Source organism: Sinocyclocheilus grahami, unplaced genomic scaffold (genome assembly GCF_001515645.1).
Source record: "Sinocyclocheilus grahami isolate Dianchi unplaced genomic scaffold, SAMN03320097.WGS_v1.1 scaffold168.1, whole genome shotgun sequence".
Lineage (NCBI taxonomy): Eukaryota > Metazoa > Chordata > Actinopteri > Cypriniformes > Cyprinidae > Sinocyclocheilus > Sinocyclocheilus grahami.
Window position 1 is genome coordinate 379,032 of NW_015505347.1, and position 18,913 is coordinate 397,944.

The 18,913-nt window shown below is 34.4% G+C and overlaps 2 protein-coding genes across 2 annotated transcripts in view; one reads left to right on the forward strand and one right to left on the reverse strand.

The window, feature by feature from the left end:
- Window positions 1-2,105: 2,105 nt before the first annotated feature.
- LOC107593254 (feline leukemia virus subgroup C receptor-related protein 2-like) lies at window positions 2,106-16,609 on the forward strand. The gene is made up of 10 exons (XM_016282887.1): window positions 2,106-2,275; window positions 7,019-7,160; window positions 9,124-9,264; window positions 10,703-10,770; window positions 10,978-11,081; window positions 12,224-12,334; window positions 12,551-12,656; window positions 12,787-12,898; window positions 13,897-13,952; window positions 15,959-16,609. Exons 1-10 carry the CDS (start codon window positions 2,195-2,197, stop codon window positions 16,004-16,006), a joined length of 969 nt encoding a protein of 322 aa, XP_016138373.1. The 5' UTR covers window positions 2,106-2,194; the 3' UTR covers window positions 16,007-16,609.
- Window positions 16,610-18,002: 1,393 nt separating this feature from the next.
- The window catches only part of LOC107593255 (uncharacterized), a 7,355-nt gene continuing 6,444 nt past the window's right edge, over window positions 18,003-18,913 (reverse strand). The window contains exon 5 of the mRNA XM_016282889.1: window positions 18,003-18,167. The gene's annotated coding sequence lies outside the window, so the exon portion shown is untranslated. The remainder of the gene's footprint in view (window positions 18,168-18,913) is intronic.

Consider the following 18,913-nt stretch of genomic DNA (forward strand, 5'->3'; position numbering starts at 1 on the left):
CTGATCCTGGGAGAGTAGACTACAATGCCGGCTGTTCTGACTCACATACTGTAAGTACATTTTCACATTTAAAGGACTTGCCACTGATGGTTCAAATGCGAGTTTTGAGCAGTGTAGAGTAGCACTTGTTGTTTGTCATTTCTCCGATCACAAATGCAGACATGGTTTTATGTTTGCGCGGTGCGGTGCGATGCGATGCAACGCAACACATAAAAAGACAGTATAAGCCATTATAATCCGTAATTATGTCCCCACTGGATGCAACAAATGCCTCGTTTATAATGGGTTTTCATGTTTTTGATGCTTCGCTCCTGCCTGACAGGGCATCATCACAGTATGGTAGGGGCGTAACATTTCCGTCACACACTTGAGGAATGCGGCCAATCACAACGCACTGGATAGCTGGCCAATCACAGCACACCTCGCTTTTCAGACCGATGAGCTTTGTAAAAATCAACGCGTTTCAGAAAGGCGGGGCATAGAGAAGAAACAATAATGTACAGTATGTGGAAAATAATGTGTTTTTTAACCTTAAACCACAAACACATTTCATTACACCAAATACACAAAATAATGTTCTTTTTAGCAACATCATATGACCCCTTTAAACTCTTAGCATCAATCCAAACATAGGCCATACATACAAGTAACATCTCTGCAAAAACATCAGCAATGTACACTTTTAAATAGAAAAAAAAACAACTCCTTTAGACTGGGCTTAAAACGACACATTTCCCAACCAGGAAACAGCACAATGTGTTCAGCAGGTGAGCCATGCTGGCTACTGCTGCTTGCTATTGTTAACTCTCTCTACCACATGGCTTTACTTAAGGAACCCTAAAACACCCTAGCATCCCTAGTGGTAAGGAAGAAAACTGTCCACAAAATTCTTATTAACAGGCTCATGTCTGGCCCATACCGTGCCATCAGTGGATTAATGTGGGCAGTCCCATAGTGTGGGCTGCTCCCAGAGAGGCTGCGGTGACCCCAAAGCTGTGGGCCTCACCTGGGCAAGCCCGCACTGGGCCTGTTTAGGTTTGGTGTGGGCTGGCCCTAGCCCACTGAGCCCGCTAAAAGCCAGCATGGGCCCCGCAAGGACATGTTTGCAGGGTATCCCTTACGAAAAATAAGTTTATTCAAGTGTGCTATTAGTATACTTCTTTTGAACTAAAAATAGGAATGTCATGTGTCCAGGAAAATGTGTTTATATTATAGATGGAGTTTCATCTCTCATTGATCTTCTGATTGTGTTTCTTATGCCATGTACACTTATTATAATATTATACACTCATGTTTTTGTCATCGCTAAGAGACATGCGACTGCTATAAGAGCCCTTCAGGTTCACAACAGAACAGAATCCTCCAAAAACAGAGTCAGTGACAAATCAGAGCGAAAGGCTGCGATCCTGCTGGGGATTCTGGTCTTTGTGTTTCTTCTGTGTTTACTGCCGTATTATATTTGTTCTTTAGTGATTCCGTACAGTAATGCTGACTTGTTTTATGTCAGAGATGTTGCTGTGATATTTTTCTTCCTGAACTCCACCATTAATCCTATCATTTATGCTTTATTCTATCCATGGTTTCAGAAAAGCTTAAAATTAATTTTCACATTTCAAGTGTTTAATAAAGACTCATCCCGGATGAATGTGCTGTAAGTCACTAAATATGAGACAGAATGTTTCTTAATTTTTTCCTGATTTGCCTATAGGCCGATGCTTTTTCTTCATTATTTTATTATGTCATATATAAAACTTGGCTGTGAAGACATGGATATTGTTTTCAATCATGCCCGTATACTGTACAACAATGATAGTGGGGGGACTTTTCTTTTCCTGTATGCCATATTTCATGTTTTGCTTGTTATAAACAGAACTGTTGAAGAGCAAAACAATTATGAAAGAAAACTATTAACGAAAAGGCAAAATTGTAAAAAGAAACAAATAAAATAGAAAGAAAATTTATTAAGAAATAAATAAATAAATTAGGCATTGTTTTGACCTACAAGTACAGAAATGGATCAATTGTTTAAAATTATAACATATGAAACACATATGACATTTATAAATAATATCCTTGTTCTTTTCTCTTTGGTCTTGGCACGTGGATCAAGGTGGCCAGCGCGAGACCGGACCTTTTTCCGGTCACATTCTTGGGTCAGTTCACGTGCTCAGTGGCTCAGGTGTTTATCCTCGGGATGCCCTCGCGCATCGCGTCGGTGTGGTTCGGCTCGGAAGAAGTGTCCACTGCATGCTCCATCGGGGTCTTCGGAAATCAGGTGGGTTTCAGTAAAAAATAATAATAATAGCTTTGCTCATTTTACTGTACTGTACTGTGAAAGTTAAAGCTGAAGTGTGTAGCCTTGTGTACATTAAAGGGGTCCTATTATGCTTTTTCACCTTTTGAATTTTAGTCAGTGTGTATGTTTGGGCATAAAAAAAGGTCTAGAAAGGTACAAATCTCAAAAGTCCACCCCAAAGGGAGATATTTCGTTTAAAAAAAATCACTTTTCATGAACTACAACGAACGGCTCGTTTGGACTACAGCGTTTGTTTTCCGGGTTTTGTGATGTCACAAAGCGGCCCATTAGACGTGCACCTGAATAATTATGTATGTAAATATGTTTGTTACAATTATGAAAACGTTTTTATAATAAATTGCTGACAGTACAATACTGGACAATGATGTAATCTGCAGAATTTACACTTCAATTATTGAGACTACAGTGTTTCCCATACATTGAGTGCGGGTGTTTTTATATCACTGTATTTCTGAAGGAAACCGACTGTCTTCAGAAAATTGGATGTCATTTTCATTTAATCTTGCGTGTAATGTCTGATAAAGCAGTGGGTTTTTTTTTTTGAGCGAAGCGCTGCTTTGTGTACAGCCGTTACTGGGTAAACCTTGATCTCTACCACTCCAACAGCGCCTCCTGCTGCAGTTTGCATATATATGCCACCTGGGAAACACTGACTGGACTATGGTATAAATAAATTCAACTATATAACAGTTTCACTGCAATTCATGTTATAATGTTAGAATTAAATAACAATAAAACTAATACGTATGCACTTATCTGTACATAGTAAATGCAGTTAATTTTAAGCGGTTGTTGACGTCCTATCTAAATCGTGATTTAGCCAAAAATTACAACAATAACCTTACCACTCTTAATGTCTTGCAATATCCGTGTGTGCAAAGGTTCTGCACGATCCTCTTGTTCAATATTCTCTGGGTCTAAATCCGGCTCAAATTGATATGCAATATTGACGCCATCCTTAACTAAACCGGAACAGACGGAAATTGCTGCTTTGGCAAGGGGCGGGGCAGTACTGAAACACCGTCTAAGCTGTTCGCCAATCACAACGCACTGGGACAGCTAACCAATCACATCACATTTAGTTTTTGGAAGGCGGGCCTTCATCAAACCCGGAGCTAATCGAGCTGTTTGTGCTAGGTTGGGGAGAAAGGTATTGTAATAATGTAAATTAGGTAAAAAATAATGCGTTTTTCGAACCACCAAGCATGAGAGCATGTTCTAGTACACCCCCAAAACAAATTCAAGACATTGTAAAAGAGCATAATAGGACCCCTTTAAACAAAACAATTACCGTTTCCACACAGGTATCTTGCACATGCCCCATTTGCTAATGGTCAGCAAACAGATAGTCCTGCCCACAATCGCTCGTCATTCTTTGAGCCAATGTTAGAGTTGGTCCTCACTGCAGAACACAAGATCCAGGGGGCGTGGTTGGATCCAGATCCAACTCCTCCCACTTTACATATACCTAAACCTACCTGTCTCCACCCCCTGATCCCTAAACCTACCAAGACTCACCTATACATTCTCGCATATACATATAAATTTGATCCATGCATATACACCTATATACACTGGCACATACATATAAACCCGATGCGCGCATACACATCCATAAATCACTCGCGCATACATACAAAATAAAATTCACTAACGTATAGAGTTCAGATAAGAAAGACGTATACTTTAGTTGTGTACATACATATATCATGCACATCCACATATGAAATCACTTGCATATATATGTATGTACACAACTAAAGTATACGTCTTTCTTATCTGAACTCTATACGTTAGTGAATTTTATTCTGTATGTATGCGCGAGTGTTTTATGGATGTGTATGCGCGCATCGAGGTTATATGTATGTGCCAGTGTTTATAGGTGTAAATGCATGGATCAAGTTTATATGTATATGCGAGAATGTATAGGTGAGTCTGCATGCAGCGAGTTTATATGTATGTACGTGTGGTGTTGTAGGTGTATATGCACGGATCGAGTTATATACAGTGGGTACGGAAAGTATTCAGACCCCCTTAAATTTTTCACTCTTTGTTATATTGCAGCCATTTGCTAAAATCATTTAAGTTAATTTTCGTTTGATTTAAATCCTACGTGGCGCCTCATAAAAAACAGATCCAAAACTAAAAGCTAAAACTTTATAAATACTACCTATACACATTTAAAAAATAAAGAGATTAAATAAAAATGACAAATGCAAACAACAAAATTTCAAAACTTAACATTTAAATGAAAAACAAAAAATAAAGCTAAAAACAATTCAAAATATTGAAGAACAAAAGGTATGAGTATAATAATGATTCTAACATAACATTAAGCTAAACACCAAAAAAAACAACTACATATGTGTATGTACAACCACACACATATACATATATACTGTATATGTACATACACATTTATAAATTCAATATATATATTATTTAATTTCCATTTAGTTTTTTGAAGTATTAAAATAACTCAAATTAAATAAAACTAAAAACTTAATAAAAGATCTATACAGACATAATAAATTCAGACATAATGTAATTAAAATTACAATAAATAACAAATACAAATAATACAAATCAAATTACAGTAGTCAAGTCACCTTTATTTATATAGCGCTTTTAACAATACAGATTGTGTCAAAGCAACTGAACAGCATTAATTAGGAAAATAGTGTGTCAATAATGCAAAATGACAATAGTAAACACTAATTTTTCAGTTAAAGGCAGTTCATCATTGAATTCAGTGATGTCATCATCCAGCTCAGTTCAGTTTAAATAATATCTTTGCAATCATTTGCAATCAAGTCAACGATATCACTGGAAATTAAGTGTCCCCAACTAAGCAAGCCAGAGGCGACAGCAGCAAACACAAGACAAAACCAGCAGTTCAATTTCAGGCTGCAGCAAAGTCACATTGTGCAGAGGACTCATCCCCAGTACCGGCAGTAGTTTATCAGTAATCCTAAAAAATAACACCGCCAAACACACATGCTAAAAAACAACAACTTCCTTACACACAGTAAGAAATGGTTATAAAAACTGAAAGAGAAGTGAAACAAGTAATAGGAAAGAGGAGAAATAAAAAGCGATACTTATCCGTTGCCGGTGTCCCTGCCCGGACAGGCATTACAATCGCTTGAGTTTGTAAACGTGTACAAATGATCAAACTTTTACTCTATTAAATTTAGCAATTAATCCTCTGAACGCATGCGTGCTGAACCGTGGGCTAGTCACGGGCCACTATCAACTATGATCTGCTCCCTTCACTAAAATGTAACGGTTCCTAAACATGATAACACATAATATAAATAAATAATGAAAAATGTCAAAATGAAAACACAGATCTTACTAAAGTATATCTTATCTACTTATCTTAGTAAAATAATATTAGAAATAAAAAGCGATACTTATCCTTTGCCGGTGTCCTGCCCGGTGAAGTCGCACGGTAGATTCGATGGTCTTTACACTCTTCGGTCTTCACACGAGGAGGCCTTCACACGACAGCTGCCGTGGTGAACTAAGCTTTTTTTATACCCGTCTAACAAAATACTAAATTAATTCAGCTGGACACACTTTCCTTATTTTTTTCCACAACAAATGGCCAAGCAAGCGCAGACACTGACAAGATACGCATATCTTATATATATTTATATAGACATATGTTTTGCATTTTTTGACCAACAAGTATTGAAATGTATAATTTTTTTAAATTATAACATAGAAATCACATTTGACAATTGCCTCAACCTTATTTTTTTACACTGTTTACTCTTATTATTATTATTATTATTATTATTATTATTATTATTACTCTAAATATTATTTTCATTTTTTTATTTCATGATATACAGTATCTCACAGAAGTGAGTACACCCATCACATTTTTGTAAATATTTTCTTATATCTTTTCATGTGACAACACTAAAGAAATTACACTTTGCTACAATGTAAAGTAGTGAGTGTACAGCTTGTATAACAGTGTAAATTTGCTGTACCCTCAAAACAACTCAACACACAAACAAATGGCCAAGCAAGCGCAGACACTGACAAGATACGCATATCTTATATATATTTATATAGACATATGTTTTGCATTTTTTGACCAACAAGTATTGAAATGTATAATTTTTTTAAATTATAACATAGAAATCACATTTGACAATTGCCTCAACCTTATTTTTTTACACTGTTTACTCTTATTATTATTATTATTATTATTATTATTATTATTATTACTCTAAATATTATTTTCATTTTTTTATTTCATGATATACAGTATCTCACAGAAGTGAGTACACCCATCACATTTTTGTATATATCTATATAGATATATAGATATATCTATATAGATATATAGATATATATATATAGATATAGATATAGATATATATATAATTACTATTTTTATTATTAATTATTACTGTTACTACTATTTATAATTACTCTATTGTTCTCTGAACTTTTAAATTGGTCCCTGGAACCCAGATTGACAAATGGAGGACGAGCACAGGATTAAAGTGTTGTTAGTAAATACCATGTGCAACCACATAATTGCATGACAGTTATGTGTCTTCAGAATCCCAGTATTAAGTGGAACAGGCCCTTGCTTGTTCCCAAATTTATATTCATGGTGTGCTGATTCATAGAAAACTAGGCAGTGGATTCAAAACATCAGAATTTTTTTTTTTCCAGTTGGGGATTGCCATAGGCTTCCTAGTTCCACCAATACTGGTTCCAAATGTGGACAATCTGGACGAGTTGGCGGCTCACATCAGAGTCATGTTCTACATCACGGCGGGAGTGGCCACCTTCCTGTTTGTATTGGTTGTCATTGGTAAGAGCAAACGTCAGTTATACTATGTCATTCCAAAGTTCAAATGAAAAGATGCAACATAATTAAGATGCCTTATATGTGATATCTTCCTTTATCCAAATTATTGCACGTCTTTCACAGAGATAACAGTTTATCTTGCTATCTTGGCAGCATGCTTAAACCAAATCGATTGTGAGTCTTTTTTGTGGCATGAGGAGTTGCTGCCTATGTAGAGAGTTTCTGTCATTTAAGAGATTCAATGAAGATTAGGATGCTGTCTTGGAAGACAGCTATCCATGTAGGCAGCATAAAGTGAGATCACTCACTTTAGTGTGTTAATATCTTCTAGTGCCTGTCTGTTCTTCTTTTTGTTGAGTCTTACCCTGTTCTTCTTCCTGCATGTACACAGACAAATTTTGTACGTATATTTTATACACATAATAGCATATAAATGATTGTTTGTTGGCACACAATGCCCGTTATTTTGTTAGTCTGCTTTTACGAGTGCAAATGGAGTATGTCAGTGCTGATGATTATCTGACCTTTAGCCCAAATGACAGAAGGGGAAATGAGATTTCTTTCAGTTTCAACCCATTTTGCTCTCTCTTTTTACTCTATATGCTTTTTGTTTAAATGCTGAGCCGCCCATTTTTATCTTGACAAAGCCACAAAAAAATCCTGTCACATTCTGAGCTGCACTCACGTGAATTCAGTTCTGTTCTCACAAGCAAAAACGATGTCTAGACAATTAAAGAAGAAAATCACAAGATGTTTTAAAGAGTTAAAGGGACAGTTTGCCCAAAAATGTATGCACTTTCTTTTTTTTTTACCAGCTTTTTTATTTATTTTTTTACCTGCTCTCTTATGTAAGTCTAGTAAAGAACAAGAACAGAAGATTCTAGTGTTTCTGTCTAATAGCTCTGCAATTGAAATTCTGCTGCAGAGTTTTTAATATCTAGTGTATGTTTGATAGAGCAATTATAATAGAGTTCAGTCACCTGCTGTTTTGGGGACAGCAGGCTAAATTTTTACTCAAACACAAACATTCACAGATGTCAAAACATTGGATTTAAGAAGATTTCCACCCAAATGTACCTCTTGTATTTAACACACAGGCATAATTGACTTTTTATTTTATAATATGACTATATATATATTTTTTTTTTATTATTATTTTATATTATTTCAAATGCTTTGATTAATAATTTTTTTTCACACTGCATTCTAGGACTGGCTTAATGAAATATACATGTGATGTTTCATTTTAATTTTAGCTTATTTAATAATTTTATTTGCATTTTGTGTAATATTCTTATCCATATCTTTTTATTAGTTTTTAATATATATATTTCTGTTTAGCTTTAATTTAATTTTATAAAATTTTTAGTCATTTTAGTACTTCAACTTCAACTTATTTCAGTCTCCCAATATATTGTAGCTATGTGGGTGCTCAGCTTTATTTGTCTTTGAGTAAATTTTGTTCAAATCTAATATTAAAAAAGATAAAATGCTAAGCAAAGGCTATTTAAAACAGCACCGGCTATGACAAGACTAAGACACTCTTCTCTACTCCCTAAATACACAAAGCATTAGACTTTATAGACCATGTTACTTGTGTAAAGAAGATGCTCTACTAATTCAAACAACCAGTTCTTTATTTACCCTTGCATTGCAAAATAGCAGAGAACTGAAAACAGGGTGCGGTAATTCATTCTATGAGTTTTTGATGACAGTTTGAGGATCCAGTGGTGTTCTGAGGTTCAGTCACATGCTCATTTTAATACTTTTCATTAGTTCAATATTTGGAAAACCCACATCCAGACTTAAAGAATGATAGCATTGATTTATGAAAAAATGTAATAAAAATGCGAAAATATGGATATATGAGGCTTCCGCCCGACAGTTGACGATATGTAAATGAAGAGTTCTCTGTGATGTATGTGACTGGTGACCGGATGAGTTTGTGTTTTTATGTTCTCGTCAGTGTTTCAGGAGCATCCCGAGATCCCTCCCACCCACGCTCAGGCCGCGGCTCGGCAGATCTCTCCAGAGAACTACTCATATACAGCATCCATCCTCAGGCTGCTTCGCAACAAAGCCTTCATCCTTCTCGTCATCACTTACGGTAAATGTCTTACCCTGCGCACACAACAGATCCATTCAGGACCTCAAACTGGGGTTCATTATGCTTGCTTGCCATTTAAACACACAGTGGTAGTTTGTTACTGAAACATTAGCATGAATAGTTCTATAGTCTTTTTTTAAACTTCAGAACATAACTTATCCTGCTACAGACATAAATGATTCCTCAGATCACACATGTGCTGTTACAGTCATAGTCACATTGTGCCTATAAAAACGGTCACGCTCACACACGCGCATATAAACACACAAAACACAATGAAGGGACTTGATCCATATATTATAGAATAAAATATTCGCACCAGTATCTTACACCTGCTAGTCTCAAACCAGGAAGCCAAACTGTGTAGCAGCTTCAGCCACGTTATTTTCCCTTTCTTTCTAAAATAAAATATTATTTATATTATATTTTAATAAATTGCTGTGGATTTTATGTTATACATTTAAATTAAAATATATATTTTAGTTATTTATAAATACACTACCGTTCAAAAGCCTGTTGGTCAGTAAGGGGTCATTAAATTTTTTTTTAAATAAATGAATACTTTTATTCATCAAGGATGCATTAAATTGATCAAAAGCAACAGTAAAGACATTTAATGTTACAAAAGATTTATATTTCAAATAAATTATGTTCTTGTGAACTTTCTATTCATCAAACAATCCTGAAAAAGCAGCACAACTGTTTTCAACATTAATAATAAGACTTTTTTTTTGAGCAGCAAATCAGCATATTAGAATTATTTCTGAAGGATCGTGTGACACTGAATACTGGAATAATGATGCTGAAAAGTCAGCTTTGCATCACAGGAATAAATTACATTTTAAAATATATTTAAATAGAAAACAGATATTTTATTATTTTACAATACTGCTGTTTTTACTGTATTTTTGATCAAATAAATGCAGCCTATGAGAGCATAAGAGACTTATTTCAAAAACATTAAGATTTAAATGTTAGTATATATATTTATTTATGTATTAGATATGACTAGCTTGTGATGGCATGAAGATTAATGTAATTTCATTTGCAAGATTGTGCAAGTAAATGGAAAATTACTTTTTCATCTGAAAAAATATAAAACAAGTACTAAACAGAAATAGTCATAACTTGACTGGCATGAACTACATTAACAGTAAGAGTTTATGATCTATCCACACACACACACACACACACCTGTGCAACACTTGCATGAGAAGCCTGTAGCTGCATTTAACCTGGCTGAACATTGACAGAAATAATCCTGCAGGAATGCAGAGCTCTTTATATCTTTACAGCTGCTTCAGAAATGTGAAGACATTTACTGCTTACTAGATGCACACAACACCATATCAGCTGTCTGCCAGGCTACTTTTTTAAATTTCAAGTTTATGCTTTCAGCCTGTTTCTGGTTTTGACTTCATCCGTCTTTCTTCTTCAGGGTTGAATGTTGGCTGTTTCTACGCTGTCAGTACGCTTCTCAACCGAATGATCATTGAACACTATCCTGTAAGTCCCTCCCACCCACCTCCTATCCAGCCAATCACGAAAGCCCCTGATGCAGCTTACATAAATCACTGAAATCACTTCAGTTACTTTTTAATTAGCATTATTGGTGGGTTTCATTACTTATATTATTTGTTTATCCAGAAAACTGATCTTAATGCATTTTTGGTAAAACAGAATGCATGTGAAAATTTGCTCTGCTTTGAACAGGGAGAGGAGGTGAACGCCGGCAGGATCGGCCTCACCATCGTGATCGCTGGCATGGTGGGATCTCTCATCTGTGGGATCTGGTTAGACCGATCTAAGACATACAAGTAAGAGGCTGGACTTTAATCTTGAAATATCCTTCAGACAGCGACAGTGCTCGATTAACATTTGTCTTCATTCCTCCTTGAAGATAAGTGTGTTTTTGAGTCCCCAAAGTGTGTTTGTCCAGGTGTTTGAATCTCTGACCCATGAACCTAGACTTTAGAGACCGTGTGACCTTTTGTTTTAGTGTATTTGACCCCTCGCAGCACGCCTTCCCCTCCTGGGCATTGTGATGTTTCTTTTGTTCAGCAGATCAAAGACGTTCAAGATCAAAACGTTTTTAAGTATAAAAACATACATTTATACATTCCACACACAATATTTCGCAGAAATTACAAATTAATAATATGGTTAATGGGTGTTTCTTCAACTTCAGACATATTGTCTCTGGAGTTTATTGATATGTACTTTTGCTACTTTTCAAATATTAGTTTTTATGTATACACTATACTGTTCAAAAGTTTGTGGTCAGTAAGATTTTTTTAAATGTTTTTGAAAAGAGTCTCTTATGCTCACCAAAGCTGCATTTATTTGATAAAAAAAGTTTAAAAAAAACTGTAATATCGTGAAATATTATTGCAAATTAAAATAACTGTTTTATATATGAATATATTTTAAAATATAATTTATTCTTGTGATGTAAAGCTGAATTTTCAGCATCATCACTCCAGTCTTCAGTGTCACATGATCCTTCAGAAATCATATTAATATGCTGATTTGCTGCTCAAGAAACATTTCTCATTTTTATCAATGTTGAAAACAGTTGTGTTGCTTCATATTTTTGTAAAAACTGTAATAGATTTTATTTTTCAAAAATAAAGCAATCATAAATCATTTAAATTTTTATGATGTGAAAATGATTGATATATTTTGTTACACAAATTGTGATTATCCAACAGTTGTGCCATAATTTCCTCCAAAACCAAAAGGTTGTTTTGATGAAACACCCAGATATACGTTAGATTCAGACTTAGCAGATGCTGTTTTATGAAATAAACTGAAATGTTTTTTTCTGGATCTGCATGTGTTTGCAGCTGCTGTGAATGACATGAAAAACTCTTTTGCCCAATCGTACTAGGATTTACATGTTGGATCCTGATGAAAGATTTAGCCTGTCCCACGTCTCTGTTATGTCATGTCTCCACAGACAAACAACTCTAGCCGTGTATGTGATGTCGCTTGTGGGTTTGGTGCTTTATGCTTTTACCTTGGATCTGGGTCACCTGTGGGTGGTCTTCATCACAGCAGGAACCCTCGGGTACTACAAGATTTCAAATGAAAAACATATTTTATTCTTTCTTTGTTGTTGTTGTTACAGTTTGTTTCTGTTTTGTTTTGTTATATCTGAGTTACAATAAAATCCCCTCTCTCTCTCTCTCTCTCTCTCTCTCTCTCTCTCTTTATATATATACTGTATATAGATATAAATAAATGTATATATAAGTTTGCCCTAGATGTTGTGTTATTTATGCAGGTTCTTCATGACGGGTTACCTTCCCCTCGGTTTTGAGTTTGCTGTTGAATTGACTTACCCAGAGTCTGAGGGGACGTCTTCAGGACTTCTGAACTGCTCAGCACAGGTTTGTGTGTGATATTGAATGATAATTGTTATTTCTAAGAGTTGTGTCTTATTTTGCATTGAGTTTTATATTATTTTAGAGAGTATATGGAGTTACCAGCAATCCTAATAATTGTGATTTCTTACTGCAGGTATTCGGGATCATATTTACGATCTGTCAGGGGAAAATCATGGACTCTTTTAATACTCTGGCCGGAAATCTCTTCCTGTGTGCCTTCCTGCTGATAGGAACCATCATTACAGGTGCAGATCGTTCAATACTCATTTGTTCCTCTTTAATCGAGTATTGAGCTTATATTTGAGGGATTGTGAAACTGTTGTTTTTTACTCTGGCCCTACTCTTGGTCTAGTTACTTTTGAATGTTTTGCTTCCTGGTGATGATAATGCTTCTTGGAAAGCATTGTATATTAAAATTCATTTGACATTATGAAAGCTGCGGTGTCCGCTGATGTTTCAGTTAATGTATGAGCTATTAAACACTGAAAAAAAACACTGGGTTGTGTAAATATAGGAAAAGCAACATTGTTTTGGGACGGTTACAGCCAGAATCCTTCTAGGTCCAAACACGGAGCCAGATGGGATTTCTGTGTCTCTTCAGATTAGTTAGTTGTACATGTCAAAAGCTCCTATAAGGAAGGTCGATTTTAATCAAATGGTTAGCTGTGTTGTCAGGGCAAGCATGTTTTTCATAAATGCCAGGTCGGGGCTAGTTGGCACATGGTTATAAACTTGTATAATTACAATAATAATGTTGGCTGCAGTTATTTAAATGGTTGTTCCTGGTTAATATTCAGCTAATTTTCCAGGCAATAAAAGGAGTAATTATACAGTCCTTCATATAACATTTATGCTGCATTTATTATTGTTATTATTATTATTTTGCCCAAAGAACATCATATCCTTTTTAGGGTCAATAATTATTGCATTATTTAAATATTATAATATTTATAGAATTTTTAAGGGAGTAATATTTTATTGTAATAAAACAATTATTTCACAGTGCATAAAAATGGGATCCATATAATAAATAAAATAAGATAAAAATGTATTTCTTTTGATTTTTGAGGTGAAATATGACCTGGACATGTTCTTTGAGGGATTCATCGATTTTATATTCACAATTTAGATACTGATTAGATAGACTAGAGCGTACAGGTTGCAACAGTCATCTTAGTAGATGGTTTGGTGCATGTTAAATGTAATTATGTGTGTCTCATTGCATTTCTGTTCTTTATCTCAGCCTGTATTAAGTCTGATCTGCGCAGACAGCTGGCAAACCAACAAGCACTGGCAGCCGTAAGTATCAAACCAAACGTATCAGCAAAACATTTACACGGTTGCACTTTACAATTACACTTTATACATTATATGTGTTATATTGGTGATATAAATCAGATTAAGGTTTACATGACCTTCCATCCAGCAATAAGTTCATATTTTGTATTTTCTGCTAGTGTGTGTCTCTTGTTTGTCAGATTGATACAACAGAAATAATTTCATGTCCACTAACATGTGCTGCAGATACTAGAGAAAATGACACTCCTGATGTTTCTATCTCATGTTTCTGTGTTGTTGTGTTTTAACCTGAACTTCAGTGTTCATTCAAAGGTGTTTTTGGTTTGATAGCTGTTGTTTCAAACGTCCACAGCAGGAGCGTTACCATGTTCCTGCAGATTTTCGAGGGTCTTCTGATGAGGCGCTTTTGAAATTTTTATTGTGTTAACATTCCAGCACTGTGATTGGATGACACACGGGAAATGCTCTGAGAATCATACCAGCTCTATAAACACATTTCATCCTGTTCTTCACCATCAGTCCTGCTCATCTTTACATGCGATGTCATGTTTTCTTGATCCAAGCATTCCATTCACTCTCTCCTTCCAATTTCCCATGATCCGGCTCTGTTTTCCCATTTAATTGTCTCTCTCCTCTCATATACACTACACTATCATTCAAACATTTGGACTCGGAGTTGGTACGATTTTATAAATGGTTTTGAAAGAAGTCTCTCCTGCTCACCAAGGCTGCATTTATTTGATCATTTGATTATTTGATTGAAATGCAATAAAAACAGTAACATTGTGAAATATTATTACAGTTTAAAATTTACTCCAATTTTCAATGTCACATGATCCTTCAGAAATCCTTCTCATATGCTGATTTGCTGCTTAAGAAACATTTCTTATTATCAATGTTAAATACAGTTAGTTTTTTTTACATTTATTTTTGAGTTTTTGCTTTTACACAGAACACACAGAGCAACGACAATTAAGAAAAGAAAAAAAAGATAATTACAATGATAAAATAAATTAAAATTTAATAACCTATGACAGAATAACAACATTGAGGGACAAATGCATATAAAGACAAATTCTAACTTAACTGGTCAGGTAATGCGTAAACAGGATACAAATTCGTAAATGTTGTAGAATGACTTAGTCCTGTGCATATATATTCAAATAAAATGACAATAATTGTACACATCAGTGTTAAATACAATTGTGCTGCTTAAAATTTTTAATGGAAACCATGATAATTCTTTTTTTTTTTTAATAGAAAGTCAAAAAACAGTGTTGATTTGAAATAGAAATCTTTTGTAATATTGTAAATTACACTTTTGATCAATTCTCAGTGTTCTTGGTGAATAAACATACTAATTTCTTTCAAAAAACTGAAAAAAACCCTCATTCCTTTTCCACTTATCCGGTTCTTCCTGTCCATTTTTCCACTTATTATATTCTATTTTCCACCAGTCTGATCATCTCATTCTCTCTTCTAGTTTCCTATCTGTCCAAATCCATTCATGTTTACAGATCAGTGTGTGTGTGTGTCTACAGGCAGCATTGGGCAGGTCAGACGTTCAGGATCACAGTGGGACGTCTCTCCTCCCCTCCACACACATGTGATCAATCAATCACTGCCTGATTTTATTGCTCACTGTGGTTCAGGTATGGGTGGCACACGCGATCAGCCCTTCTGATTCACGATCGATGAGGCTCATTGTAATTATCGCTTATAAAGTGATTCAGATATGCTTTTGATTATCTCTCAGAGTCCAATGTTCATGATTTTTTGTCTACTCTGTCTGAACGCTTCACCCTTGAGCTTTGTACGTGTGTGTGTGTTTGTGTGTGTGTGTGTGTGTGTATTGTAGTTTGATGTTCCATGTGTACTAACATTTAACCTTCATTTAATCCACTAACATACTAACTGGAGATGTGTGCATGAAACTGGCTTGTGGCCAACAGGGGGCGCCGTTTTACTGTGATATCTGTTACTGATGATGTGTTTTGTGTTTGCAGGGCCCTGTGGAAGCGTCACCGGCACAAGCTTTTGAAGCCAAACTCTAATGTGATCACGAGACTGATCAAGTAGTACAGTTATCTTTTATAGTTTTTTTATCCTGCCTTGAACTTTGATTTATTTTTCCTTTGGGACTTTTGAATCACACTGTATTGTGTGTGTGTGTGTGTGTGTGTGTGTGTGTGTGTGTGTGTGTGTGTGTGTGTGTGTTCATTTGAACTGTATTGAGTGTTTATATCAGCCAGGGACTGATCAGGTGTTTGTTTGTTTTGTTGGTATTGTGTGATCATTTGTTTACTTGATCACTAATCATCTCAAGTAGGATACATTCTAATTTTTTAACTAGTTTATCAAATGATGATTTAAATTATTGTTAACATTTAAAATGTCTTATTGTAAGTTTGAAAAAAAAATTCTGCGATGAAACCCATAAGAATGTGGAGCATTTCAGTATTGTTTGAACTTCAGAATTGAAACCGAAGCTCAACACAGTTAAATATACTGCGTTGGTTTCAATCTGTGCAATAAGTACTGAATAACTGTTTCTTTATTTTTATATAGTTGTTTCGTTTTTTTTTTTTACCCTAATTGAAAGCTCTCTAAAGACCATCTGAATAAATTGTAATAAATAAAACAAATCTAACATCTAAAGCACATTACTGTTATTATTTTATTTTTTAAATATTAAAAAAACAATTTGTAAAATGTTTTTACTATCATTAATATCTACCTATTTTACCTGACACTGAATAATACAGTGCTATGGTTTTCAGTAACACCCTTATTTTTCTTATTATTATTATTATTATTACAATTAATAGTAATCATAAATTGTTTTAAAATGAATTATATTTATATAGTTCTATATTTTCATGAAAATATATATAGAATTATAATAGAATATAATGAAATTAAAAATGTATAATGTAATAAAATATATTACAATGCAAATATAATTGAATATTATAATAACTTATATCATTATTGTAGAATTATATATTAAATAATTTTTGATCAAATATTAATATTATATATTATCATTATATAATAATTATTACTACCATAAATATTATAGTTAATTATATTTTACATGTATAATTTTAAAGTAACTACAATGAACTATAATTTTATAATAATTAACTATAATTACTATTTATGGTAATCATAATTAAGAGCAATCCCATTCAAAGTAATCATACAGTTTATTATTTTAAAATGATATATTTTAATAATATATGTATATAATCTCTCAGATTAAAAAATAATCACAAATAGAGCTTAAATTAATATTCATAAATATTTTAATGCAGTGAACATTGCAGAAAAAGTGTCAGCATTTATGATATACGTAAAAAAGACATCTTATTTCACAATTTTATAACAGCATTTAATATATTTATCAAACTGTATAATAATTTTAAGTAGCAAAATTAAAAAAACAACCAGCAGTAACGTCCCGTGCACATTCCAAACAAAGTAAAAACAGCTCGACAGTTTTACTTCTTTGACGACTTTCTGAGACAAGTGCATTTGAAAGGGCATTTCAGATGAATGAGGCAGCAGCAGCAGCAGCCTGTTCCTGCAAATCATCACTTCAGATTCTCTTTGACAGTCTGTTTGAGCTCCCTGTTGTTTAGCTGGAGGTATTTATTCACCCGGCTGCGATACGTGTTCGTTTATGATCTATAATCCACATGTTTGGGTGCTGTGACTGAAGCCCAAACCTTCATTGTTGGCCTGCTGTTCTAAGGCACCTTCAGCTGTTTGATTGTCTTCAAGTGTCATTGTTACCAATACACAAGCATTTGAGGCACACCTGTCAAAAGAACAACAGGACAAGAACACATCACAGCACTGGAACATCACCTTCGTGGAAAGTCTTGAGGAAATGGTCTAAAATCGTAATAATTGCAAAGGAATGAGATGTGGACTCTGACAGTCTGTATTATATTCACACCGTCTTCATGGTCTCTAACACTATACTGACGACCAGTGTTGGGGGTAACGCATTACAAGTAACACGAGTTACGTAATCAGATTTATTCACCCGGCTGCGATACGTGTTCGTTTATGATCTATAATCCACATGTTTGGGTGCTGTGACTGAAGCCCAAACCTTCATTGTTGGCCTGCTGTTCTAAGGCACCTTCAGCTGTTTGATTGTCTTCAAGTGTCATTGTTACCAATACACAAGCATTTGAGGCACACCTGTCAAAAGAACAACAGGACAAGAACACATCACAGCACTGGAACATCACCTTCTTGGAAAGTCTTGAGGAAATGGTCTAAAATCGTAATAATTGCAAAGGAATGAGATGTGGACTCTTGACAGTCTGTATTATATTCACACCGTCTTCATGGTCTCTAACACTATACTGACGACCAGTGTTGAGGGTAACGCATTACAAGTAACACGAGTTACGTAATCAGATTACTTTTTTCAAGTAACTAGTAAAGTAACGAGTTACTTTTTCAAATAAGTAATGCAAGTTATTTTTTTTTTTTCCAATTTATTGATTGACAGCTCTCCTGTCCTCATGTTGAGAGAAATCAGAAGATGTTACTGTAGATATAAAATAAATATGAATATGCATTAATTCATCTCACTCTCAAAAAAACACAGATTCAGTATTGCTCAAGATGAATACAAATAATGCAACTCAGAATATGACGCAAACCTGCAATAATTAAATGTTAAACAACACAAATATCCATTATGTATTTTAAGCATTCTATTAAGCAATGTCTTTGCTTCTGACCTTCGATGATCCAGTTCAACCGTACTAATAAGCAAAAAGTGTTGAAATGTCTTCTTCTGCATTCTAATGTACTTTCCCTTCAGCCTGAGGCTTATTCATTTCACTTTTGGTGTGCAAAGGCTTTTATATTTGCCAAAAATATAACTTTTTTATTTTAAAAACAAACAAGCGAGCCCTGTCCAGATTTAAAAAGTA

Excerpts from the sequence above, each read along its gene's own strand:
- LOC107593254 (XM_016282887.1), top strand. The coding sequence starts at position 2,195 with ATGCCCTCGCGCATCGCGTCGGTGTGGTTCGGCTCGGAAGAAGTGTCC. Across the intron at positions 2,276-7,018 it reads TCGGGGTCTTCGGAAATCAG|TTGGGGATTGCCATAGGCTT; the intron begins GTGGGTTTCAGT and ends TTTTTTTTCCAG. Across the intron at positions 7,161-9,123 it reads GTTTGTATTGGTTGTCATTG|TGTTTCAGGAGCATCCCGAG; the intron begins GTAAGAGCAAAC and ends TGTTCTCGTCAG.